Source organism: Heptranchias perlo, chromosome 24, assembly GCF_035084215.1.
Source record: "Heptranchias perlo isolate sHepPer1 chromosome 24, sHepPer1.hap1, whole genome shotgun sequence".
In the NCBI taxonomy this organism is placed as follows: domain Eukaryota; kingdom Metazoa; phylum Chordata; class Chondrichthyes; order Hexanchiformes; family Hexanchidae; genus Heptranchias; species Heptranchias perlo.
The window spans coordinates 5,800,863-5,828,111 of record NC_090348.1 but is presented as its reverse complement, the minus strand read 5'-3'; the positions used below and the strand labels follow the sequence as shown (position 1 = coordinate 5,828,111).

At 46.7% G+C, this 27,249-nt stretch overlaps 1 protein-coding gene across 3 annotated transcripts in view; it reads right to left on the bottom strand.

Moving 5' to 3' along the window:
* The window catches only part of eea1 (early endosome antigen 1), a 78,327-nt gene extending 51,981 nt beyond the window's left edge, over positions 1 to 26,346 (bottom strand). The window contains exons 1-9 of one of the 3 annotated variants that reach the window (XM_068004666.1): positions 26,160 to 26,346; positions 18,990 to 19,076; positions 15,296 to 15,424; positions 4,633 to 4,760; positions 2,527 to 2,581; positions 2,362 to 2,427; positions 1,290 to 1,329; positions 1,039 to 1,152; positions 366 to 487 (exon numbers count right to left, since the gene is read on the bottom strand). In XM_068004666.1, the coding sequence (XP_067860767.1) occupies positions 366 to 487; positions 1,039 to 1,152; positions 1,290 to 1,329; positions 2,362 to 2,427; positions 2,527 to 2,581; positions 4,633 to 4,760; positions 15,296 to 15,424; positions 18,990 to 19,076; positions 26,160 to 26,183 (765 nt within the window). In that variant the 5' untranslated portion in view covers positions 26,184 to 26,346. Of the gene's footprint in view, positions 1 to 365; positions 488 to 1,038; positions 1,153 to 1,289; positions 1,330 to 2,361; positions 2,428 to 2,526; positions 2,582 to 4,632; positions 4,761 to 15,295; positions 15,425 to 18,989; positions 19,077 to 20,422; positions 20,516 to 26,159 lie in introns of those variants that run through there. The other 2 variants (XM_068004667.1, XM_068004668.1) reach the window with 2 other exon arrangements.
* Between the last annotated feature and the right edge of the window lie 903 nt (positions 26,347 to 27,249).

The following is a 27,249-nucleotide window of genomic DNA, read 5'->3' as shown; positions in this document are numbered from 1 at the left end:
TTAATCTGTTTTGAGCCTTATACAAAACTACGAGCTGCGAGGGGGAACAGAAGTACCTGGCACAAAAGAGAACATTGAGCGTTATTAACAGAGAAGGTGAGAATGACAGAACAGCCTGTTTGTGCAACAGGCTCGAGGGGCTGAATGGCCTACACCTATTCCTATGACGCCAAGAAGCTCAATACATGAAAGAGGATTACACAGGAGGCTTTATTTGGTTAGAATTGACAGGAAGGAAGAAACTGTCTCACAACAAATTATAGTACAAGGAAGGATAAATCTTCAAGGCTTTGTTCGGTATCTGGAATATTTTAGCTAATTTCTGAGAAGTAGCGATATATCCAAACAACTCAAAGCTTGCGTACCAATTCACTTTGGAGTTCTTCAGCCCTGCCCCTTTCCTTTTCCAGCTCTTCCGTTAAGGTTTTCAGCCTCGTTTCCGCAAGGTCCCGGTGGCTTTTCTCATCGTCAAATTTCGCCTTAATATCTGTCGAGGAGTGAAGAATATTGAACTACGTATAATGTTTGGTTGTTTTCAAAAGGACAGATTTTTTGGAAGTAATTTGTCTCTTCCTGTCATCGTGGCTCAGTGATAGCACTCTCACCTCAGTCAGACTTGAGCACATAATCTAGGCTGACACTCCCAGTGCAGTACTGAGGGAGTGCTGCACTGTCAGAGGTGCGTCTTTCGAATGAAATGTTAAACAGAGGTCCCGTCTGCCTCCTCAGGTGGATGTAAAAGATCCCATGGTGCTATTCGAAGAACAGTTCTCCCAGTGTCCTGGCCAATATATATCCCTCAAACATCATCACTAACACAGATTATCTGGCCATTATCACATTGCTGTTTGTGGGATCTTGCTCTGTGCAAATTGGCTGCCGCGTTTCCTACGTTACAACAGTGACTACACTTCAAATGTACTTAATTGGCTGTAAAGCGGTTTGGGACGTCCTGAGGACGTGAAAGGCGCTATATAAATGCAAATCTTACTTTCATTTAACTCGGTCCTTCAGCAGGAGGAGGGGGTCCACACTCACCTACTAATTCAGTCGCTAATATGGCGGCTTTCTGCTCCAGAGAGTCTTTCATCTGCTTGACCTTCATGTTTTCTACCTGGGCCTCATCTAATTGGCACTGCAGGCCCGTTACCTCTATAGAACAGAGAAAAAAAAACAACAGCAGTTTAAAGAGTTACCTCAGAGTTTCACATTTACTGCTCAAACACACCCACCCACACCCAAATTTTGTTACAAAATGTCAGGAATATCTTGAAGGGAATTTAAATTACCTGGGGGGACAGGGGAGGCCACTCCATCGGGCTGGGACACCTGGAACGAAATGCGGAACGAGTTTACAACACGTAACAAACCCCGCACACCATCAATTAAATTGATCAGGGGGGCTTCAGATAAAGCAACATAGCAGTAATTCTGGAAGTCAACCCAGTGCTGTCCAATACAAATCGCTGACTATCCACAGGTGAGGCCACGGCGACACCATTTTAACCACATGCACTAATATTAGTAGAGAGCGCGAGAGACACGTAAATGTACTTCACTCGTGTACATTTACTGAACAAACATCTCCCACCATTCAGGAACCAAGGAAGTAAAGCACTCACAACGATCAAAAGAACACTCCCACACTCTGCTTTTCGTCGTACCATTTTACCAACAAACGCACAAAAAGGTTAAAGTTCACATGTATACACCGTGTGAATATGAGTATTGAGATCACAGGCCCAACGATGGTGTCTATTACTCATTGTTTGTTTACTAATCAGAAGTGCAATTAGCCACATCTGGATTCCCAATTAGCCACATGAGGCCAACATATTGGACAACACTGGTCTAGTACAATCGTACAGATGCAGTATTGTCCACACAAAAGGTTAAAACAAAATAACGCATTGGATAACAGTGTATTAAAAGATCATTTTAAATACTTGGAATCATTTTATTCCAAATTTAAATCAGGTCTCAAGTAAAAAATGAAAACTATTGTAGCTAACTTCACATCAGAGCTACTTCAAACACATGGCCCCTCCATTTTCCATACCCTCTAAACAAATTTCAAATCACTCCCTCTTAAATGCCTTGACTGGCTGAGCTATAAACAGCCACTTGTAATACAGGCCATGTTCCAAATAACACCATGTGAAAACGCTCCTTTTAACCTCTAACATCTCTAGTTTTTCCCCCCTTTTTAAAAAAAAACAGGCGCACATTTCCCCCATTTACCCTCTCAAACACTTCTGGAATTTTGAGCACTTATTTCAGATTACCCGCCCACCCCGGTCGATCTCGGTGACAAGAAAACAAACCGAAAGCCCGGTGTTTTAGGTATTTGAAAGGAATTACTTGCTTCAGCTGCCCTTGCACTTTATCCAGTTCTTTCTTGAGCTCCTTGGAGTACCAGCGCTCCTCCTGTGGAGAGAACGGACCAGTGTTTGATTACAGTGCCCCGAGCAGCAGCATGCAACGAAAAGGTGGGGCTGCATAAATCTGAACGTGCACATTTCCAACCTTTAAGGAAGCCTGCAGATCTTGCACCTCTTGTTGATGGTGTGTGAGGTCGTCTCTGTATGAGGAACGGAGACAAAATATTAACGGTCAGAAGGCAGGTCCTTCTCAATAGGGAGGGGGGTGGGGGCAATTGTACACAGATCCCATTCAAGCTCATGCAACAAACAGAATTAACTCACCTCCCCTCCTCCAGCTAGCCAGACAGACCTCAAATTAGTTTACTGTCGGCTGCAAATAATAATCGGTGTCAGGGGTGTTCAATCATCCCCTGAAATTTTTATTTACTTAGAAAAGATACAATAGGACCACACTTTCTTTCGAGAGAGCGCCTTAGACCACTTGAGAAACACAGAAATAAGGGATATTTTTCCCAGGGCAGCAACACATCACTGGTCACTCGGACTTGATGCTTTAGAGTTTTTGGTCCAACAAGACTTTTTTCGACCCCCCTCCCACCCCCCGATTTGCTTTATTTGAATCGTTAGATTAATGGAATTAATACAGTTTCTGTTTGAACCTTATCGTGAAAATTCCGATTTGAAAAATGGACCATTTGAAGTAGTTTCGTTTGATCTGTCAAACTCATACCCAAACATGCCCCCAACACCACCCCCCAAAAATATCCGACTTATACCAAGGATTAGCATTAAAAAACCTTCGAATACAACACTTAGCACATTTCACTAGACGTGCAGATAGTGCGAGTATATGTATTCCAGCTGTGAGGAGACTACATAACCCGGACAAATAAGCAAGCTATAAAAAGTCTCCTTTATTAAAGGGAGAACAAACACGATACTCTCAACTTTCTGTGCAGAACCCATGTACCGTATACTTAAAAATGAAGCAATTATATGCAGGGTTTAGTGGGGAGGCTATTTTTTTGTGCACTACTGTGTAGAAGAATGAAGACATTCTTTATTGAAGTCCTTTCACCATCGTAAGCTGCTGTCTGATTTAACAGGATACAATGAAGGGCTGTGCGCCCAGGCTGGTTATTGGATCACATTTCTTGGGTAGAGGTCAGTTTACATTGGTTTGATTTAGATAACAGTTCTGGAAATTGTTTTGTGGGGCGGCCTGGTTAGGAAAGAACGTACATACTTGTATTTATACAACGTCTTTCAAAACCTCAGGACGTCCTGAAGTGCTTGAGAGCCAATGAGGCACTTTTTGAAGTGCAGTCACTGTTGTAATGTAAGAAACGCAGCAGCCAATTTGCGCACAGCAAGATCCCACAAACAGCAATGAGGTAACTGGCCAGATAATCTGTTTTTTAGTTATATTGATTAAGGGATAAATATTGGCCCTCCTCGAAATAGTGCCGTGGGATCTTTTACGTCCACCTGAGGGGGCAGACTGGGCCTCGGTTTAACGTCTCATCTGAAAGATGGCGCCTCCGACAGTGCAACACTCCCGGAAGTGTCAGCCTAGATTGTGTGCTCAAGTCTCTGGAGTGGGACTTGAATCCACAACCTTCTGACTCAGAGGCGAGAGTGCGCTGCCCACTGAGCCATGGCTGACACCTAAAAAGGAACCCAAGGAGCATTTTCTCAAGGGCTATCAACACACGACAGTTGCAACAGTCAGCCGGCCTGTCCCACAGAGTTGTGATTCCCTCTGCATCACGATAGACACTCCCTACTCACCCAGAGCTATCTAATCTCCTGGGTGGGGCGAAGAAAGATTAACACAGGCGAATTAGGGGGTGGGGGGGAATTCTGGAAAATTCCTCTCCGACCCCTTTACCCGGTTGAATTGAGTCCAAGGGACCACATTGACCCTGACATATACAACAGGGTACACCTACCTCTTGTACAACGTGATCTGCGCCCCTGTCAGGAAAAGGTCCAGCTCAACACAGTTTTGCAAACGTTTTCACATTAGTTTTATATGTTTGCTAAACTGGGGGGGGGTTGTTGAATTATTAACTAGCGGAACGTATTATACACCCAGATTTTGCAGTGTTTGACCAAGTGCATCAAACACCGAGGGGTGGCAAGTGTCCACTAAATCCAAGCCGTGTTGTATCTGAGAATCAACCGAAATCCTTAAAACAGCAGGAACAAGATTCAATGGTAATTCTCCCATACTGAACAAACATACCTTCTCGAAGACGGTCCAACTTCTTCCTTGGGACCAGAATCATTTTCCTGTTCATGAGTTGCTTCATAGTGTTTAAAGAGATCTTCTGCCGAAGCATGAGACTTCATACACAGCGGGCAAATAAAACCCTGTTAAAGGAAAGTGGGCACAGAAATAAAGAACAGGCCCCTTCACACACGCACAAATAAAAACACACACACACACACACACACAAAAACAGCTTAATTATTGGAAATGGGAAGAAACCAAAATGTAATGCCTCACAGCGGAAGGTGGCAAGGCCAAATAGATCATGCCAAGGTCACAGGGTCACTGGCCAGATTAGATGAATGGAATTTTACTACAACACTGAAGCATTGACTGTCGCAGAAGCTGATGAATATTGCATGCTGCCTGTGTTTAACTCTGGTCATTAGTGTGTTACTGCCAGCCCTTTGAACAAGCTCTCTCCCAACCTGCACGCGCCCCCCAACCCCGTCCCCCAACCACCCTTGGAACTTGTACAATCAGCCACTTCTCGATTGAGACTACTGTTGGACGCCACTTTGTGAGGACTCCCTTCGCACCTACCTGTCAAACACAAGAATCTGCATTTATATAGCGCAAGTGAAATATAGCAAAATGTCCCAAAGCGCTTTCCAGGAGCATAATCAGACAAAAAATTGGGACCGAGCCACATTAGGATCGGTTGGTCAGAGGTAGCTTTTAAGAAGCATCTTAAAAGGAGGCGAGGGGTTTAGGGAATTCTGGAGCTTGGGGCCTAGACGGCTGAAGACACAGCCGCCAATGGGAGGGCGAATGGAGCGGGGGATGCTTAGAGGCCAGTGCTGGAAGAGCACAGAGATCTCAGAGGGTTATAGGGCTGGAGGAGGTTAAAGAGATAGGGAGGGGTGAGGCCACGGAGGGATTTGAAAATGAGGGTGGGAATTTTTTAAAAAGAGTTGCCGAACTGGGAGCCAACGACCAAAACCAAAATTCTATCCTCTACCCATAGATGATTTTTTTTTTAAAAATTCGTTCAGGGGATGTGGGCATCACTGGCAAGGCCAGCATTTATTGCCCATCCCTAATTGCCCTAGAGAAGGTGGTGATGAGCCACCTTCTTGAACTGCTGCAGTCCGTGTGGTGATGGTTCTCCCATAGTGCTGTTAGGAAGGGAGTTCCAGGATTTTGACCCAGCGACTATGAGGGAACGGCGATATATTTCCAAGTCGGGATGGCGTGTGACTTGGAGGGGAACGTGCAGGTGGTGTTGTTCCCATGTGCCTGCTGCTCTTGTCCTTCTAGGTGGTAGAGGTCGCGGGTTTGGGAGGTGCTGTGGAAGAAGCCTTGGCGAGTTGCTGCAGTGCATCCTGTGGATGGTACACACTGCAGCCACAGTGCGCCGGTGGCGGAGGGAGTGAATGTTTAGGGTGGTGATTTCTTTATCAGCATCACAATTCCCACCGTAAGAAACTGGCCTGGAAGCCAAAACACGAAGAACTTGTTCTCACTACAGGCCTGTTCTCCAGCTGACAGTCAAACCTCCAGGAGGTGCAGCATTAACTAATTTCCCTGATCACTCGAGGGAACCCGGGTACAGCTAATTACCACTTGGCCCACAGGCATTGGTACTCCAAAAGGAACACCCCCAGCAAAATTAGCTTCATAACCAATCTGGCCTCCAGCAGGAAATCACTACTTCAGATTGACAAGCCAAATATCCCTCTCTTGGCCCTCCTATCTGTGCCATTGAAACAACCTATAGCATTTGCGCTGGCGTGTGGAATATCTCATTATTCCATTTCTGTCAAGTCTGTTCCTGCACGATGGTTCAAAGCTGCCTGTCTGTTGGTCTCCTATAAAAAAAAGTTCTACCCGTCACACCTGTTGTCTGGATCATTCAGAAGCATCCTGAGCCAATTTTATCCCCGCTCGTTATTTCTGTACGCCCACTCTCTCAGCTAAACGCAACTTTGATGAAAAGAATCGCTGACTGCTGTCTCCCTGCCCCTCCAGTAGTCAACCCTTCTGTTGCCAGCCCATTTGGCGCCATCAGGATTTCAGAAAAGATTTCTTTTCGGACTCACTCCTTGATGTTTGCGGTGAAGAACCTCTCTCTACCGTTGCATTCTGTCCAATTTGAAGTTTTCTCCAAGCCAGGAATGTTGGACGCTCCACTCTCTGGTGTCCAGTAACAACTCAGTCGTGATGGCATCCCTCCCATCTCAAGATATGTGCCTCTAAATTTACCCCTCTTGTATAACCTCTTCTATTCCCTGGCCACTTGTCATCCTCCTAGGAAATTTCGTCACACCATCCTATCCTTAAGGTGAGCCCTCTTGCCTTTCAAACCACCATTCCCCTTCTATTACTTCTTTCTAAAGTTATAGAAGCTGCTGTTATCCAGCAACATTGAAGTTCTAGTGTTACACACGATGACAGTGTAGGTTTCGGCTTGCCCATTCCACTGGAGACCATTGCCTACATTATACTTCTCCAGTACTCTGCTCCTGAACACACTGGTGAATCGTACGTCACCGTCTTGGTCATCTGGATAGTCTGTGGAAACACCCGACACACGTACCAAAACACGTTACCATCAAATGGCCTCTCGCCAACACTGTTCACAGATCTTCAGATCCCTCTCAAATCACTCTGCAGTTCATGGATCATCTGACTTTCTTCATTAACCCAGGCCTTTCCTCTCTCTCCCACTGCACTCCTTGACCTTGGCTCACTCGTTAAAAATCCTAACCACTCTTCTGCAGTTGATAGCACTGCATTCAGTTTAAAATCGGAGGCTAACACCCCTCTGTCCTCGGACCATCCAATGGCACAATCACTACCTCTCGATTTCCTCATGCCTCTCAACAGGACAGCGAAAATCTGTTGTTATATTAGGTCTCTCACAACCCTAATCAGTTGTTGCCATCTTCAATGAACTCTGCTGTAAATCTTCCTACTTGTATTAATATTCTTGGCCTTTCAATCTTCTGACCTCATGGATCTCCCACATATCTTCCATTGCTGAAGCTGCTTCTAACAAACTCTGTTTCCCACACCAAGCCAAACATTTCTTCTTCCCTTAACAATTCAATGCTGTCCAAGCCTTCAATATTGCTTAGGAGGCTCTTCCAAAGCCAGTCTCCCATTTCTGGAGTCTCTACCACAAAAAAAGCTTGCCTGATCAATCCTTCTCTCATCTTTAACCTCTTATCCAATTAAAGCCTTTCTCCATCACTGCTCCTCTGAACATTCCATCCTCTTCTCTTCACATCCCACTGGATTGAAGTCAAGACTCATTGTGGAGAGTGTAATGAGGCCATTGGGCCCATCAATCTCATTCCACCCAGTGTCCACGAATAATTGGTCTAACACGGATTCCCTCCAAAGTCGCTTAAGAGAGACCTATATATGTTGTGTGAAGAATTGAAATTAACAAGATTTTCAATGCCCCATTAAAGGATACGGAGGGATCAAGTAGCAGTGTTTCAGCCACTGGAAGATTAGGATGTGGATCCAACACTTCAAAGAGCATCAACTTCCTTCCCGGAAAATAAGGAACAAGGAATACTGCCAATCTCTCCACAGCCCTCAATCCCTCTTCTCTACAGTGCTTGTTACTGAATGATTTTTTCAGGAGTTTCTAGGACCCAAGTTTAAAGGAAGTCAGCAACCGTAGCTCCTTCTAATTACAGTTCAGTTAGTTATTTTGGAGTGGGGGGGGGGGAACAGAAAAAAAAGGAGGAATGCTCGAGGACATTCCCCGGGACGTGACCATCGAACATCTGAAGAACTCTTATCAGTCAGCGTTGTAATCAATAGGCCAGTCTTCACAAACTTCGAGCAATTATCTAAGCGAGTGAACAAGGTTCAATCTAATAGATGTAGTTATGTCAGAGGAAACCTTAGTGTGCTACTTTTCTGAATCAAATTAAAAATTGGCTCTTACTTGGAGAGTTTTTCTGACTTTGTGAGCAGGGCAGTCTCAATACAACAAACCGTCCAATGACCATACGGTTTCTATTACCGAACAGTTGCCTACAGGAGAACAAGCAGATAGTTTGATACGCAAGTGATACAGCAGCTGTGTTTGAAGGGATCATTGAATTAGGGGTCAGTTAAGGATAATGCATATTTTTTAAAATCGGCCGACTCAAAGATGACATCATTAATGGTTTGTGTTATGATCAGGTCAGAAAATTAGCTGTCCAGAAGATTGCTGTTCACACCTCAAGTGGTAAAAATGTTTCTTAATTCCCTTAACATGGGAAAGTCCCATATGATCTTCAGATGAGCCTGCTGCCAACACCAAAAGGGGAATGAGACAGCAGCCCCAGAGTCCTCAATTCCTTGATTTGCACCATCTATTCCACGAGGTAATGAAGCGTGTTTCTGTGGAGTCACTGCCAATGTTACTTTTCAGACACTGAGTCAAATATTAGTGACAAGAACCAATTATGACTCATTTTAGAACAGTGGTTGACACTTATCTGCTCTCTGAAGTGGCCCAGCAAGCCACACAGCTCCATCAAATTGTTACCAGCGGTTCAAGGCAGCGGCCCACCACCGCCTCAGGGCAACTAGGGATGGGCAATAAATGCCAGCCTCGCCCACCTCCCAAAAGTGAATTTTAAAAAAAGTTAACGTATGGTCTAAATCAAGTATCGCTCTAAGTTTCTTGCTCTGTTTTCTGCTAGTGTGCAATTATCTTACTTGTAAGTAAATTTGACTTATTAGTTTTAGCCTGAAATCTAGCAGCACGGTATTTACCACCTTTTGGAGTTGACAAGAGAGCACAATGGACATTCCGTGGTCTCCGGTACACGATTCCACAAGAAAAGGGGTGTTTGTTAACAATCTCTCTCACTCACGCAAGAAGATACAAGTAACAGTTTATGGGAACTGATCCATTTATGGAAATTACCCGTTTATCAGTGAATGCAAGTTAAAGGCACTGGGGCGACGGCCAAAGTGTAACCATAGTGTACTTGGATTTTCAAAAGGCATCTGACAAGGTGCCTCATGTGAGACTAGTGGCGAAGGCAAAGATCCATGGAACAGGTGGCAAATTACCTATAGGGAATCACAATTGGTTGAGAAACAGAAGACAGAGTGATGATCAACAGCAAAAGCTTCGCCTTGAAAAAGATAACCAATGGGGTTGCACGGGAGTCTGTCTGGGATCCCTGTGCATAATATTTGAGTGATATGGAACAGAACATCTGATTGCTCCTTTTCTCATACATCTGTATTCTGAGGTAGGGTGTCCAAAACTGCATACCATACTCCAGAACTAGCCACTGATCTGTAAAACTAGTTCTAACTTGTTATCCAATATCCTGCCAATCGAAAAATTGCCTTATTGGCATTTCACACTGAACTGGTACTTTCAAGATACAATCAGTGATCCCTTACAAATCTCTTCCCCCCTCCTCCAGCCTCCATCAGTAGTGGAGGGAGGAGCACCCTCCCTTAAAACAATGAACCAGCCAAGCTTCTGAACAATCCTGAATGCTGGTCTCAGACTGCCTCCAAACACCAGAAAGATTGGCAGCTGTCGTGTGTCTGAAAAAAAACAAACAATTGGAGTCACCGAGGAACCCTTTAAATCCAGCATTTTGCACAACTTCCCCAGTAAGCCTAAACCTCCTGATACACAGCTGAAAATAATTAGTCCGAGGCCTGGGTAGCCTTTCAAATCAACATGACCTGCTGGTGTTGCGGAACAGGCTCAAGGGGCTGAATGGTCTGCTCAGTCAAGCTTGCATTTCCTATTCCACCTCGCATAACGACGAGACGGAAGACAAAACTAGCTGGAAAACTTTGAAGCAGCCTATCAGTGGTAATGAAACCAGACAAGCCAGGACTTAAAGTGCTGCTGTCGTAAGGCTTTTAAAATGTCAGAATATGGCTGACCTACTTAGGTTAAGTGGACCCATTCCCCAGTCAAAAGCAAAACACTGCGGATGCTGGAAATCTGAAATAAAAACAGAAACTGCTGGAAAAGCTCAACAAGTGAGGCAGCATCTGTGGAGAAAGAAACAGAGTTAACGTTTCAGGTCGAAGACCTTTCGTCAGAACTGGAAGATGTTAAAAGAATTAAAAGTTTTTGAACAAGTACAGAGTCAGGGAAAGAGGGGAAGGGGGAGGAAAGAACAAAAGGGAAGGTCTGCGATAGGGTAGAGGGCACGGGTGATTAAATGACACAAGGGATGATGGTGCAAGGCAAGGAAGGTGGTAATGGGACAGGTTAAGAAATGAAAGATTGATCAGGAGTAGCTGTAAATGGCAGCAGCAGAACCATTACCAGCACCAGCTGACTGAAAAAATGGGTGCAGTGGTTATGATCAGAAGTTATTGAAGTCAGTGTTGAGTCCGGAAGTCCATTCTCCAGTAACTGCCTACATTGAAGTTTCTAGCTCATCGATGGTGGCCAGTCACCTTGGTGTTAAAACGCCCATCATAACACGCAGTCTGAGGATCTGCCCCACTGTCATTAATAAAACATTGAGCGCCAAAACCACCGAAAGCGTCAAAACCAGTCAACTGGTGCACACACAGAGAGATGGTCCAACGTTACTGCATCTCATTGAGTTCTCTTCCTTGCTGATCATTATCTTCTCCATCTGACTTCACTGTTTCCCCGTTCTATTAACTCCGTGCTGCACACCATGCGTAACGGGGGTCGGATTTATTCCTGGCACGGATAATTCCCAGATCATTCAAATTTCTGCAGCCCCGTTTCGGTTCAATGACACAGTATGTGTATTCAGGTCACTAATCTCCACTCCTCCCTTGCATCCACTCAAACAAGGAATACTAAATGGCAGCATTATCCATTATGTGCCAATTGTAAACAATTTTACAACACCAAGTTATAGTCCAGCAATTTTATTTTAAATTCACAAGCTTTCGGAGGCTTCCTCCTTCCACATCGTTCACCTGAGGAATGAGGAAGTCTCCAAAAGCTTGTGAATTTAAAATAAAATTGCTGGACTATAACTTGGTGTTGTAAAATTGTTTACAATTGTCAACCCCAGTCCATCACCGGCATCTCCACATTATGTGCCAAAGAGAGAAAGAAAACTAACAGTCACACAAAGCAGCACTACCCTGTTGCACAAAGTTCGGCAGTGTCGTTCAAAGCCACCGAGGGATCCAAAATCTGTCCCAACCTGGTCCCATCACCTCAGCAGCCCGTAAGGTAACGGTTTTGGAATCCGAGCTTATTCCAGGTCAGCTTGTTGAAGTAGAGACTGTGATATGGGGAGGTGGTGGGGGGGGGGGGGGGGGAAGAAACAAGGAGTCTTTTATGGTCAATAATATACTTATGCATGAGTCACAATCTCACAATGCATTTTATTCATCAAAATCTTCAGTGCCTCTGCAAAAACTGGAAAAGGGAAGCAGAAGGAAAAAAAAGATTTTTGTTCCTGCTCCATAAAAGATTGTGAAAATCAAAGAGAAGGCAAAGGTCACGGGAAGTTTGGTCCAAAGCCACCGACAGTCCGGTTCACAGCAGTTTGTCCAAACAAAATGGAAGACGATGTGGAGGTGGCTGAAGTTTGGTGAAAATCCACACGGGCCTTTTAAGATGTTGAGGGAATAATTCAACTCTCCAATGCTGGCGACTTCTAGTGCAGCCAACTTAGCAACCTGCTGATTGGAACAGGCGTTGGGGGTCTGCTTTATATAATGGGAAGTGGGTCACCCTGTTGGCATAGCCTCATGATACACTGGCATGCAGTATCACAGGGCACTAGGGCACAGGCTTGCATACAGGATACCAGAGAGATTAAAGAACACCTTGCCTCTGCTTAATGAAAGTAGCACGTTTTAAACCAGGGCCAACCAGCAATTACATAGAATTTACAGCACAGAAACAGGCCATTTGACCTAACTGGTCCATGCTGGTGTTTATGCTCCACACGAGCCTCCTCCCACCCTATTTCATCTCACCTTATCTGCATATCCTTCTATTCCTTTCTCCCTCATGTACTTATCTAGTTTCCCCTTAAATGCATCTATGCTATTCGCCTAAACCATTCCATAGGATAGCAAGTTCCACATTCTAATCACACCGAGTGAAGTTTCTCCTGAATTCCCTATTGGATTTATTAGTGACTATCTTATATTTATGACCCCTAGTTCTGATCTCCCCCACAAGTGGAAACATCCCCTCTACGTCTACCCTATCAAACCCTTCCATAATTTTAAAGACTTAAATCAGCCTTCTCTTTTCTAGAGAAAAAAAAAAAAAAGAGTTTCAACCCGTTCAGTCTTTCCTTCTCTGTTCTGGTAGCATCCTGCAAATCTTTTTGCACTTTCTCCAGTGCCTCTATAGGCAATGGCACCATAATTAAAATAGCACCACACAAAGTCTCTATTACGTTAAACCATTCCTTCACTGGGTGCTTAACAATAAAAGTGACGGCCAGCTCTCTGACCTGCCACTGTTTTTGGCAAACATCAGACCCAACAACCACTGCTACAGAGAGACGATGTCAACACTTCGTGCATTTCAGATTTTGAATTGATGTACATTTTTGGTAAGACAGATGACCGGGGTTTCCCTGCTGATGAGAACAATTCCTATTCCAGTGAAGGAACAGAGATAAAGAGGCAACGGCTCGAAGAACATGGAATTTATGTCTCACACCACGAATTGGCAAACAACATTTCTTGCCAACGAAAGGCAGAGCCAAGAATTCTGCATCATATCTAGTTTTACCAATCAAAACTGATAGACGGGTTTTCAGTGGCCGTCGTGGTGGGTATTACCTCATCATTTGAAGTATGAGTCACATTTTTCCCCTCACACAAACATCAAGTCGGTTTTCTTCATGTTTAAAATGTTGGATGTCAGCTTGGAGTCAGAAGACTGTGGGTTCACAATCCACTCAACACAATCTAAGCTGATACTCCAGTGCTATACAATGGGTTGCTGCTGGAGGTGGCATACATAAAATCCTGCAGCACAGAAGGAGGCCATTTGGCCCATCGTGCCTGTGCTGGCTCTTTGAAAGAGCTATCCAATTAGTCCTGCTCCCCTGCTCTTCTCCCATAGCCCTGCAAATGTTTTCCTTTTCAAGTATTTATCCAATTCCCTTTTGAAAGTTACTACTGAATCTGCTTCCACCACCCTTTCAGGCAGTGCATTCCAGATCATAACTCGCTACATATAAAAAAAAATTCTCCTCAACTCCCCTCTGCTTCTTTTGCCAGCAAAATGAGAATTTACTTTTGCTGAGATGTTAAACCAAGGCCACGAAGCTCAGTGTTCTCTCAGTGTTCTGGCCAACATTCCTCCCTCAAACAACACAACCAAAAAACCAACACAACAGGACATTCACCTGATTTCTGAAGGTGGGATCTTGCTGTGCACAAAATACCTGCTATGTTTGCCTGAACGATAGTCACTGTACATCAAAGTATATGGTACATGACGAGCTTTTAAGACATTTGACACCTGATGAGGTACCATGTGAATGGTAGTCTCATTTTCCTTTTATGGGACTCTACCTGAAAGAAAGAAAGAAATCAAAAAGAAAGACATCCTTGCATTTACATAGCGCCTTTTACGACCTCAGGACGTCTCAAAACACTTCACAGCCAATGAAGTACTTTTGAAGTGTAGTCAGTTATTTGCACACAGCAAGATCCCACGTAATAATGATCAGATAATCTGCTTTAGCGATGTTGGTAGAAGGATAAATATCGTCCAGGACACCGGGGAGAACTCCCCTGCTCCTCGTAATAGTGCCACAGGGTCTTTTACATGCTCCTGAGAGGGCAGGTGGAGCCGCAGTTTAACATCTCATCCAAAAGGCAGCACCTCCGGCAGTGCAGCACTCCCTCAGAACTGCACTGGAGAGTCAGCCTGAAATTTGTTTTCTTTTGGACTTGTACCCACAACCTTCTGACACAGAGGCGAGAGGGCTACCCACTGAGTCACAGCCGTCAGCCGACAAGACGTTCATGTCATGGAAATGAATGGACTTCCACCGTTTAAAACAGGATTCACATTGCTTTTCTCTTTGCCCCATTCAGTTCCCAATCACTGCCGGGACAATCGAATGGTACAAGAATAGATGTCAAACATTGGCAGCAAAACCTCTCACTCAATACCCTAACGGATGAGATTCATACATTCAGTTTAAGCAGTAGTTCCAGCATAATGTCGGGACCCATTTTATGGGCAGCACCTTATCAATCATCGACTATCCCTGCCTCCACCAACCCTCGGCTCATCACTGGGAGGTGTACTAGCGCGATCCATTCTTGCCCCTTCCACTTAGCAGCTCCCCGATGGCACAGCCACAATTGAGAAGGAGCCACGCGGGCAATAATGGGCACAAACCCACGTCCTACTGTTGCATTAAACACTACGGCAGGGCAAGTTCTTCAGCTGAAGAATCCCAGCGATATCTTCCCTTGAACGAACTACTAAACCAATCGATGGTCTTATCGAGCAGTGAAGGAGAGTGTGATTTTGTTATTGTAATATACCGCCATGCTGGCATAAAGCGTGCTCTACGAGACATTGAAAAGCCAGCTTCCCCTCTACTGCAGGAAAACAAAAACAAAAGCAGGACAACTTTCACATCAGAAAGAAAACCCGCCACCATTTCACAAGCCATCACCCACCCAGAGAGATTTCAAAATAAAAGCAACCCACACTAACGACCGTTTCTGGAATGAGCTGCTCCTGTTTCGTCCGGTCCGTCACAGTGTGCTCGTTCCGGTCATGCTCAAAGAGCTCAGTTGGCGTTAGATATGATTGCATACAGATTGGACAGATGAACCCCTGAAAAAAGCGTTAACTTTCAGAATTATAACTGTTAAGAGCAAGATTGAGCACAAAAACTTCATCCTGAATCCAAAATCGAGACACACACGCACACAAACACACAACAGAGAATTTTGACCGCGCTGGATAACGAGATGAAACTCTTATAATTTCCCAAAAAAATGAATAGTTTCATTGTCACTGGTCGTTAAATGGAGGAGCAGCATGTGGTGACGTTTACTGTCTGCATCACGGACAGATTCAACTTGTACGGAGAGCTCTCGTATTGAAGTAAATCCAGTAATAATCCACTGTGGTGCAATATTCTATTATACGGACCTCCATAACAGTTACTTTTTTAAAAAAAACCTTACACTTGGATGAATTTTCGTTAACGCCAGGCAAGAATCCTCAATCCACAGCTTTTCCTTCGTCTCATAAAAATGTTCCATATGTTCACAGAGGCTTTTTTTTTTTAAAAAAGTGCTCTGATAAACCAATCGCAGAATACCAAGATCACCACATCACAGGAAGAAAAATACCCAGGATCAAAATAACCTTTCACCCTTAAAATGATGACGGGATCCGATAGAGTAGATATTGAGAAACTGTTTCCTCTGGTGGGGGAATCCAGAGCACGAGGACGTGATTGGGTCGACTCGGCCTGTATTCACTCGAGTTTAGAAGAATGAGAGGGGATCTCATTGAAACATATAAAATTCTGACAGGGCTCGACAGACTGGATGCAGGGAGGGTGTTTCCCCTGGCTGGGGTATCCAGAACGAGGGGTCACAGTCTCAGGAAACGGGGTAGGACATTTAGGACTGAGAGGAGGAGAAATTTCTTCACTCAGAGGGTGGTGAACCTGTGGAATTCTCTACCACAGAAGGCTGTGGAGGCCAAGTCACTGAACATATTTAAGAAGGAGCTACACAGATTTCTAGATACAAAAGGCATCAAGGGGTAAGGGGACAGAGCGGGAATATGGTATTGAGATAGAGGATCAGCCATGATCATATTGAATGGCGGAGCAGGCTCGAAGGGCCTCCTCCTGCTCCTATTTTCTATAATCTTAAAATTAGAGCTAGGTCATTCAGGGGTGAAATCAGGAAGCACTTTTTCCGCACAAAGGGTAGTGGAAATCTGGAACTCTGCCCCAAAAGGCTGTGGATGCTGAGGGTCAATTGGAGCTGTCAAGGCTGAGATCGATAGATTTTTTTTTATTAGGTAAGGGTATCAAGGGATATGGTGCAGCGGCAGGTAAATGGAGTTAAGGTACAGGGCAGCCATGCAATTTAATGGTGGAACAGGCTCGATGGGCTGAACGGCCTCCTTCTGTTCTTATGTTGAAAATGTAAAAGCTGTCAATCTTCTTTTTATTCGTTCACGGGATGTGGGCGTCGCTGGCGAGGCCAGCATTTATTGCCCATCCCTAATTGCCCTCGAGAAGGTGGTGGTGAGCCGCCGCCTTGAACCGCTGCAGTCCGTGTGGTGAAGATTCTCCCACAGTGCTGTTAGGAAGGCAGTGCCAGGATTTTGACCCAGCGACGATGAAGGAACGGTGATATATTTCCAAGTCGGGATGGTGTGTGACTTGGAGGGGGAACGTGCAGGTGGTGTTGTTCCCATGTGCCTGCAGCTCTTGTCCTTCCAGGTGGTAGAGGTCAGGGGTTTGGGAGGTGCTGTCGAAGAAGCCTTGGCGAGTTGCTGCAGTGCATCCTGTGGATGGTACACACTGCAGCCACGGTGCGCCGGTGGTGAAGGGAGTGAATGTTTAGGGTGGTGGATGGGATGCCAATCAAGCGGGCTGCTTTGTCCTGGATGGTGTCGAGCTTCTTGAGTGTTGTTGGAGCTGCACTCATCCAGGCAAGTGGAGAGTATTCCATCACACTCCTGACTTGTGCCTTGTCGATGGTGGAAAGGCTTTGGGGAGTCAGGAGGTGAGTCACTCGCCGCAGAATACCCAGCCTCTGGCCTGCTCTTGTAGCCATAGTATTTATATGGCTGGTCCAGTTAAGTTTCTGGTCAATGGTGACCCCCAGGATGTTGATGGTGGGGGATTCGGCGATGTTAATGCCGTTGAATGTCAAGGGGAGGCGGATATATTCTCTCTTGTTGGAGATGGTCATTGCTTGGCACTTGTCTGGCGCGAATGTTATTTGCCACTTATGAGCCCAAGCCTGGATGTTGTCCAGGTCTTGCTGCTTGCGGGCTTGGACTGCTTCATTATCTGAGGGGTTGCGAATGGAACTGAACACTGCGCAATCGTCAGCGAACATCCCCATTTCTGACCATATGATGGAGGGAAGGTCATTGATGAAGCAGCTGAAGATGTTTGGGGAAAGCCACACCCTAAAGGGAGAAGGAAAATTAAAGACAAGTCACCCCAGCGAATTCTTACACATCTGTGCAAAGACCCTCCTTCAGCACCCAGGAGTCTGCACCTTTGTTGCCAGCCTGGTCTTGTCTTCACGCCCTGGCCCTGTTTCTCCCAGCTTTGACGTGACCTATGTTGCTCCCTCTCTCTGGTCCAGAATTTCTTGTATTATGCTTCTTCCCATCGCCTGCTGTAAAGACCTCAGCCGTTTAGTCATCTCCTGTTTTATTTTTTCTTTCAAGCACACAGCAGGTCATTCCAGAGGGACTATTCTTGTCCATCCATCCCTCTTTTGTTCTGATTCGGCATCCATACTTGCTCATTTTCCCAGTTCTGTTGGAAGGGTCACACTCAAAACATTCACTTGCCTCATCCCTCCACAGATGCAGACTGAGCTACCGGCCATTTCCAGCAGTTTCGGGTTTCATCTCAGATTTCCAGGGAGTGCAATTCCTTAAAAAATTCTTAACACACTTCTCAGTGCCCGTTCCTCATGCATGCCACCCACGTCTACACTCAACCAGGAAATGGTCTGTGGCAAAGGTGGGGGGCACCAAGAGCAGGAGGAAATACATTTTAATATATAAATCATACTGCATCATTTTCACAATGAGCACACTGAAAATTTCCTCATTTCAATGGACCAGCAATAACGACCCTACTTAATAACATAAGAAATAGGAACAGGAGTAGGCCATTCAGCCCCTCGAGCCTGTTCCGCCATTCACTTAGATCATGGCTGATCTGTATCTCAACTCCATTTACCCGTCTTTGCTCCAAATCCCTTGATACCCTTACCCAACAAAAATCTATCAATCTCAGTTTTGACATTTTCAATTGACCCCCAGCCTCAACAGCTTTCTGGGGGAGTTCCAGATTTCCACTCCCCTTTGTGTGAAGAAGTGCTTCCTGACATCAGCCCTGAACGGCCTAGCTCTAATTTTAAGGTTATGCCCCCTTGTTCTGGACTCCCCCCACCAGAGGAAATAATTTCCCTCTATCTACCCTATCAAATCCTTTAATCATCTTAAACACCTCAATTAGATCACCCCTTAATCTTCTATACTCAAGGGAATACAGGCCTAGTCTATGCAACCTGTCCTCATAATTTAACCCTTTTAGAAGTTGTTCCATTGCAACAAAGGAAGAATGACTTCAACCGTTGACTTTAGGAGGGTGTATGTGTATAGTTTAGTGGTTCCGTACCTCAGAACTACCTTCATTGTTGACTTCTACGGCAGGTGCTGTGGTCACAGGGGTGTCCGGGTCAGAACCCGGAGAGGCAAGCGATGTCTAGAAAAGAAGAAACACATTTTCAGGACAGATTCAATGAATGTTCCCTCCAGAGTTGCCAGTGTGGGAGGTGACTCACACCGGGCAAACTCTGGAGAATCATGCAGGCCCGAAACCATTCCCCTCTCCGTTTCGCAAAGTTCCCTCTGCTCCCTGATCCGAGGGAGCGGCGCCTCATCTTTCACCAACCCCAATAATCGAGCAGACACAAGAGGCAGCTCACTTCACGCTCTACCCTTAACCTGCCAGGGATACGTGCGCTTCACCTGTGCGAGTCTCATGGCAGTACGACTACAATCCAAAGCCCACCCTGAAGGGAAAGAGTTAGCCCAAGCCTACTTCCAACCACTCCATGGTAGAGTGGAGGACCATAGCCACCACCTCCGACATAAACACTAAATATGCACTAGGATGGTTTACTTAAAAAAAAACTTGCATTTATATAGTGCCTTTCACAACCTCAGGGCATCCCAAAGTGCTTTACAGCCAATGAAGCACTTTTAGAAGTGTAGTGACTGTTGTAATGTAGGAAACATGGGAGCCAATTTGTCCACAGCAAGGTCCCATGAACAGCAATGTGATAATGACCAGTTAATCTGTCTTAGTGATATTGGTTGAGGGATAAATATTGGCCAGGACACCAGGGAGAACGCCCCTGCTCTTCTTTGAAATAGTGCCGTAGGATGTTTTACGTCCACCCGAGAGAACAGTCGGGGCCTCGGTGAACATCTCATCTGAAAGACGGCACCTTCAACAGTGCAGCACTCCCTCAGTACTGCACTGGAGAGTCAGCTTAGGTCTTGTGCTCAAGTCTCGAAGTGGGACAACCTTCTGACTCAGGGGCGAGAGTGCTACCACTGTGCCACAGCTGACAAAGTAAGAAGCAGCAAATAACTGGTTTGTTACTGAATTCTGAGAGTAGTGTTGCTATGGCTGACACATCATTAAGCTCTTTACAAAATAGTTTAGGCAGGGACATCACGGACTATGGATCAAAGGCAGGTAAAGTCACGGTACAGATCAGCCATGATCTAATTAAATGGTGGAACAGGCTCAAGGGGCTGAATGGCCTACTCCTGTCCTTAAGTTTGTCATTAAACGATGGGCATCGTGGTACCATGGGGGGACATGTGTGCCAGTCCAGTGAGCAAAGCTGTAGGCAGGACAACGTAAAACAAAAGACCTGCTTGTCTGAAACTACAGGATACATCATTTGGGCCCTGGGAAAATGCCAAACAATCACAGCTGAACATTAAAGCAGCCCTGACATCTCCTCAGTTAATGCACGGCTGATCGGCGCTCAACGTCACAGGTCCCACGACAACACTGATCTACAGAAACCTCACCTCAAGTCTGACGCCTTCCATCACACACCATCGCTGTCAAGTCCCCATTTTAAAAATCACACTCTGCAAATACCACTTACGAAAAAAAAAACCCAGACAGTCGATTGTAATGAGAAAACTGAACGCGAGGCAATGGGAGATGGAGTGTGGGTGAGCAGTCGATCCAACGCAGCAACAATTCCGGGCAATGATTGCTTTACCACCCGCCCCTTGTACAATCTCAAAATCAAACACTCTTCATTCCTGACGCAGTGCTGATGTGCTGGAATGTGAAGCAGAGCACTGAGTGCGTCAGCAATGACGGGCAACCTGCTGTCAGTCAACCTGGAGTTATACCGCACTTGGTGCAAACTCAGGCCGGTGTGAAGCAGACCCCCCCCCCGGAGGAAGGGTCTCACACCCGAGGGTCTGAGCGGATTAATGCTTTGTAGGACTCAGAACCACCGCACGTCGATCAACATGTCACTGTCCAATGGTGCTATCTGTGTCCCACTAAACCACTTGAACAAAGTGCACCCACAGTAACAAGCTAAGAATCATGGAATTAATTCTTGCACTTTCTCCTCTTCTACATCTCACATCCCACCCCTCCTCACTTTCCCTTCTCCTGTGCCATTCAACACAATCCCAGTAGTGAGGTAAATAACCACCTCTCTGGGATCAGTCCATTGCAATGTAAAGAAAGGACTTGCATTTTTCTAGGGTCTTTCACAACCTCAGGACGACCCAAAGCACTTTACAGCCAATGAAGTACGTTCTGAAGCGTTGCAATGTAGGGAAACACGGCAGCCAATTTGTGCACAGCAAGCTCGCACATACAGCAAAGTGATCAGCAACGAAGTAAACAGTTTCGGTGATGTTGGTTGAGGGATATATATTGGTCAGGACACCGAGCAGAACTCCCCTGCTTTTTTTTTTGAAATAGTGCCATGGGATCTTTTAAGTCCACCTGAGGGGGCAGACGGGGCCTCGGTTTAAAGTCTCATCCAAAAGACTGCACCTCCGACAGTGCAACATCCTTGAATAATTATAATTAATTCGCCCTCTTTCTCCCCACATCACAGGAACCACCTCACTAGTGCGCATTTCACTGACTTTTGATCTTAAAATTAAGTGCTCTATTTCATGGCTCTGGAGAGGGAGGAAAATGGAACAAAGACCAAACCTCCCAAAGGGCAATCAGCAACATCAACATGTATTTATACAACGCCGTTAACGTAATAAAACATCTCGAGGCACTTCACCGAATGTTATCAAACAAAATTTGACGCCGAGCCACGAGAGAGAGATCTGGTGTCAGCCATCGCTCAGTGGGTAGTGCTCTCGTCTCGGAGTCAGGTCATAGGTTCAAGCCCCACTCGAGACTAGAGCACTTAATCCAGGCTGACATTTCAGTGCAGTACTAAGGGAATGCTACGCTGTCGGAGATGCCATCTTTCGGATAAGACGTTAAACCGAGGCCCCGTCTGCCCGCTCAAGTGGACACAAAAAAGTCCCATGACACTATCCGAAGAGCAGGAGAGTTCCCCCAGTGTCCTGGCCAATATTTATCCCTCCACCACCATCACTAAAAAACAGATTATCTGGTCATTTATCTTATTGCTGTTTCTGGGACCTTGCTGTGTGCAAATTGACTGCCACGTTTCCTATCTTACAACTTCAAGTGACTACACTTCAAAAGTACTTTACTTGCTTTAAAGCGCATTGGGACATCCTGAGGTTGTGAATGGTGCTATATAAAATGGGAGTCTTTCTGTTTTGTTTTTCTTAATAAATAGTCTTTATAAGTTTGTTTATGTGGCACAGTATCACAGCTGTTGCAATGCTCACTGTGCTTGCACAGCTGGAATCACTTCCTTGTGCCAGATACCAACTAAATTCATCACCCAAGTACTGTGCATCATCAGCTTGTTCAGTGCAGCTGATGGTCCCGACTCATCACTGAAATGCCGTGCCTCACTTTAAAAGAGAGTAACTAACGTTTACTGTACTTACTCCCACAATAATGTATGAAGCCTACTCACCCACTACAGCAGGTGGAGCAAGTCGCTATAATGAGACATGCCATTGTAACAAGGTGACAAGTATCTAACCCAACCAGATGCTCCCATGGTTGTTCTGCCCCAATAGTTTAATTTATTTGATTGTCCCGAAAGATGAAAGAATGAACTTGCATTTACATAGCACCTTTCACTACCTCAGGACGTTCCAAAGTACTTTGGAGCCAATTAAGCACTTTTGAATAGTCGTCACTGTTGTCATGTAGGAGACGGGGCAGCCAATTCGCACACAGCAAGATCCCACAAACGGCAATGTGATAATGACCAGATCATCTGTTTTAGTGATATTGGTTGAAGAATAAATAACGGCCCAGGACACAGGGGAGAATTCCCCTGTTCTTCTTCAAATAGTGCCATGGGGTCTTTTCCACCCACTTGAGGGGGCAGAAGGAGCCTCGCTTTAGCATCTCATCCGAGAGACGGCACCTCCGGCAGTGCAGCACTCCCTCGGTACTGCACTGGACTGTCAGCCTGGGTTATGTGCTCAATCTCTGGAGTGGGGCTTGAGCCCACAGCCTTCTGACTCACAGACGAGAGTGCGACCACTGAGCCCAGGCTGACACCTTCCAAAACCAACAACCAGTAACATCTCACTCGGGCAAGGAATTCCACAGTGATAGGACTCAGATTCCTGCCAGGATTTCAGGAAAGCGGAGCTGTGGGCACCACTGCTTGGGCAGGTACTGCCGTAAGCAACCAGACCATAACGAGGGAACCTCGGTTTAACCAGAGTTGCAGAGGCTGGTTGAACGAGGGCTCGCCAAGTCGATCTAAATGACACACTGAGCCAGATATCCCTTCATATTTAAAATCTGGCCAGCAAAATAAAAACCAGCATCCACACAGTAAACCAAGCAAGCCCCGCTGCAATGGGAGATTTAGGATACCAGGGCTTGAAGGGCCAATTGGTCTGATTTTTCTGATGTTCTTGTATACCTGGGGTTTTATAGCAGATGCCCAATACACCAGGAAGCAAGTTGCACAGCTCCACGCCAGGCAAAAATACAGACGTAAGCCGCATTTGGAGTGTTTCAGGCCAACTGGTATCATGATAGCCAAGTACGGATCCAGCTTGTCTGATCTACCAACTAGGAAGAGGGCCAGAGCAACCCGCCCCTCCCCCGCAAGAGGGCCAGAGCATCCCGCCCCTCCCCCGCAAGAGGGCCAGAGCATCCCGCCCCTCCCCCGCAAGAGGGCCAGAGCATCCCGCCCCTCCCCCGCAAGAGGGCCAGAGCATCCCGCCCCTCCCCCGCAAGAGGGCCAGAGCATCCCGCCCCTCCCCCGCAAGAGGGCCAGAGCATCCCGCCCCTCCCCCGCAAGAGGGCCAGAGCATCCCGCCCCTCCCCCGCAAGAGGGCCAGAGCATCCCGCCCCTCCCCCGCAAGAGGGCCAGAGCATCCCGCCCCTCCCCCGCAAGAGGGCCAGAGCATCCCGCCCCTCCCCCGCAAGAGGGCCAGAGCATCCCGCCCCTCCCCCGCAAGAGGGCCAGAGCATCCCGCCCCTCCCCCGCAAGTGTATTAAAAAAGTGAAATTCGGGGGCGTGGGGGTGACCTTAGTGAATGGGCCTGAGCACAGATAACCTGCTCCCTCCCACTTCCGTCAGGGGAAAGTTCATGCCTTGTATAAGCAGCAAAACAATTACTCCTCTCCTTCAAACCACACTGACTATATCTGGGCAGATAACCATAACAGTCTACACTCTGGACTAATAATCCCAAGAACGTGACTTCAAATCCCACCATGGCAGTTGGAGAATTTGAATTCAGTTTAAAAAATAAATAGTCTGGAAACAAAAAGCTGGAATCAGTAAAAGTCACCATGAAGACGTAAAAATCCCAACCGGTTCACTAATGTCCTTACCCGGTCTGGGCCTATATGTGACTCCAGTCCCACACCAATGTGGTTGACTCTTAACTGCCCTCTGAAGTGGCCTAGCAAGACACTCCGTTACCAGGGATGGGCAATAAATGCCAGCGACACCCACATGCTAAGAATTATATATTTTTTTAACGTTGAACAGAGGCCGATAAAGTGGAATGGATATGTGTCGTAGGCACAACCATTTTTGGGTGATGGGGCAGGAAAGAATGAGGCTCCACCGAATTTATTTTGGGTTTGGGTTATCTCCAAATCCTTGAAGTGCCCTCGACAACCCCCCTCCCCCAACACTTCGTGCAGTGTTGCACCTCCTTGTCAATGGAGGCTGGTGTACTATGGTCACATGTGACCAGAACTATAGAGAAAGAACTTGCATTTATATAGTGCCTCTCACAACCTCAGGACGTCCCAAAGTGCTTTACAGCCAAACATAAAGTTTAACAAGTAAAATCAGTTTAACGTCTCATTTGAAAGATGGCACCTCCGCCGGTGCAGCTCTCCCTCAGTACTGCACTGAGTGTCAGACTGGATTATGTGCCTAGTGGGACTTGAACCTGTGACCTTCTGACTCAGAGGCGAGAGTGCTACCCACTGAGCCACGGCTGACACAAAAAGCAGCAGCAAATAACTGGTTTGTTACTGAATTAGCGTGTCGTAGGTAAATGCAAAAAAAGCGAGCTAACAGAAAAATTCTGCGAGTCGTGTTGCGCGATCTGGAGAGACAAAAGCAACACTGATAAAGACTGGCACCAGGACCACAGGCACAGCACGGGCTCCAGCAATGTACAGGGAGGGGTGCTCTCTGCCAATGCTGACACTCCTGGAGACGCCATGTCCTAATTTCCAAAATAAATAGTCCAGCTGCCCAAATGAAAACAGTGCCATCATCCCAGAATTTTTGTGTAATTATATATTAGACAGCAACAGAAATGTCAATACAGAAAACTGATGGCTGAAGAAATATGATGAGTACAGGGGCCCCTGGCCAAACCCTTACAAGTGTGGAGAGCCATGCAATACACCATGGCTGGCTCAGCAGACAGACAGTTACAGACAGAGGGAGAGAGAGAGAGAGAGAGACAGACAGACACACAGTTACAGACAGAGGGAGAGAGAGAGACACACACACACAGTCAGAGAGCAAGACAGACAGTCACACACACGCAGAGGCACAGACCAGGTGCAGTCTCACCCTTCACTTTCTACATGCCCGCTCGATTACCCAGACGAAAAGAGGACCCGCCCCAGCCCTGACAGTCCAATTGTGTAATTTGTCGGTACACACACACGGTGTGATGGAAATTAACCGGACTCACTGGGGCTTCCACCCCCGGGGAAAGGGGCTTCCACCCCCGGGGAAAGGGACAGCCTCCCCTCTCCCCTCTCCAGCGGCACCGGCTGGGAAGCAAACCCCACATTCTAACCGAGCGCTGACACCCCGCCCACCCGGAGCCCGACAGTCGGGACTTTCCCACACGGCCGTTCTAGAACGCGGGCCGGACAATGACCCCGCCCCGCCCCGGGCCCACGTTCCAATTTCGAACGCCGTGTGTCAGCTCCCCGATGTCTCCGCGTTCGATAATGTGTCAATTTCGAAGGCGCCGGGGTGGGTTTTTTTTTTGCACAAGCTCCGGCAGCGGCCTACTCTCCCCGCCCGCTCACACACGGCCTCGGGTTAGCAAAGAAAAAACAAGAGGGAAAAGTGAGGCCGCCGAGCAGCAGCAGCAGCAGCACATCCACCTCCTTAAACCAACCGAAAACCGGCGCACTCTTCTTCCCAACTCCTCACCGGGCACGTACCCTTTGTAAGATCCGCCGGAACATCGCAGAAAGGTGAAGGGGAGGGGGACGGGGACGAGCCGGGCCGGGCCGGGCCAGGTGTGACAGATCGGGGCAGCCGCGTCCTCCCAACAGCGGGGGAAGAAAAAAAAATCCCCCCAACGCTCGGCTCCGACTGTCAGCGGCTGTGACTCGATCGCTCTCAGATTCCAGGGAAAGGAGGAGGAGCCTCTCGGCCCAGCCGCCCAGAGAGAGAGAGTTCAATGGACACCTGACGTCAACTAATCATTTCCTTTCAAACTAAATTGCTAAAGCAAAGTACTAATTATTAGAATTATTGTGCATGTGCCGTACAATAGTTTGTAGGGAAAACTACGGTTTTACCAGTGCAGGTTTAACTTTTTAATAGTTCTTTTTTGTTCTGCACGTGGCTGTGTAGAACATTAAATTGAACTTTACCAGCACATCTACCAAGGGAACTCTGCCCCAGGTACCATGAGAGTCTGTAACATCGTTCCTGGGGGCTGCTCCTCAAGTTCTGGCTGCACTTCAGTCCCACGCTCCTGATCTTTGGCCGCCCGGTGAGGAGGGGGGCGGGCAGGTCCGTGAACGTCCTCGTGGGCCTGTCCAAGGTGGCCATCCACAGGTCCAGGTTGCTCGCGGCCCGTGGGGGCGGTCGCTCGGACTGTCTGCCTCTCTTCCGCGGGTTGCTCCGCGCCCGGGTGGCCCTGGAGATGGAGCACGCGGAGTCTGCCGGTACGCTTGAGACTTTCGCGACCGGTGGGCACCGCAGGGGTTGGAGTGCATCCTGGACAAGAATAATAAAATTATGATTTGACACTTGTTTTGGTTTTTCTTTGGGTTTTTCACACATAAACACACTCCCCCCCCTTATAAAAGGAGGGCCAAAAAACAAAAAAAAACATTGTAAGCAGATACCTGAATCACCTGTCAAGCCACAGCCATTGGCTATGTGCACTGGGCTGTGGGAAAGTGTTGAGCTTCCTTTATTTTTATTTATTCTCAGGATGTGGGCGTCGCTGGCAAGGCCGGCATTTATTGCCCATTCCTAGTTGCCCCTTGAGAAGGTGGTGGTGAGCCGCCTTCTTGA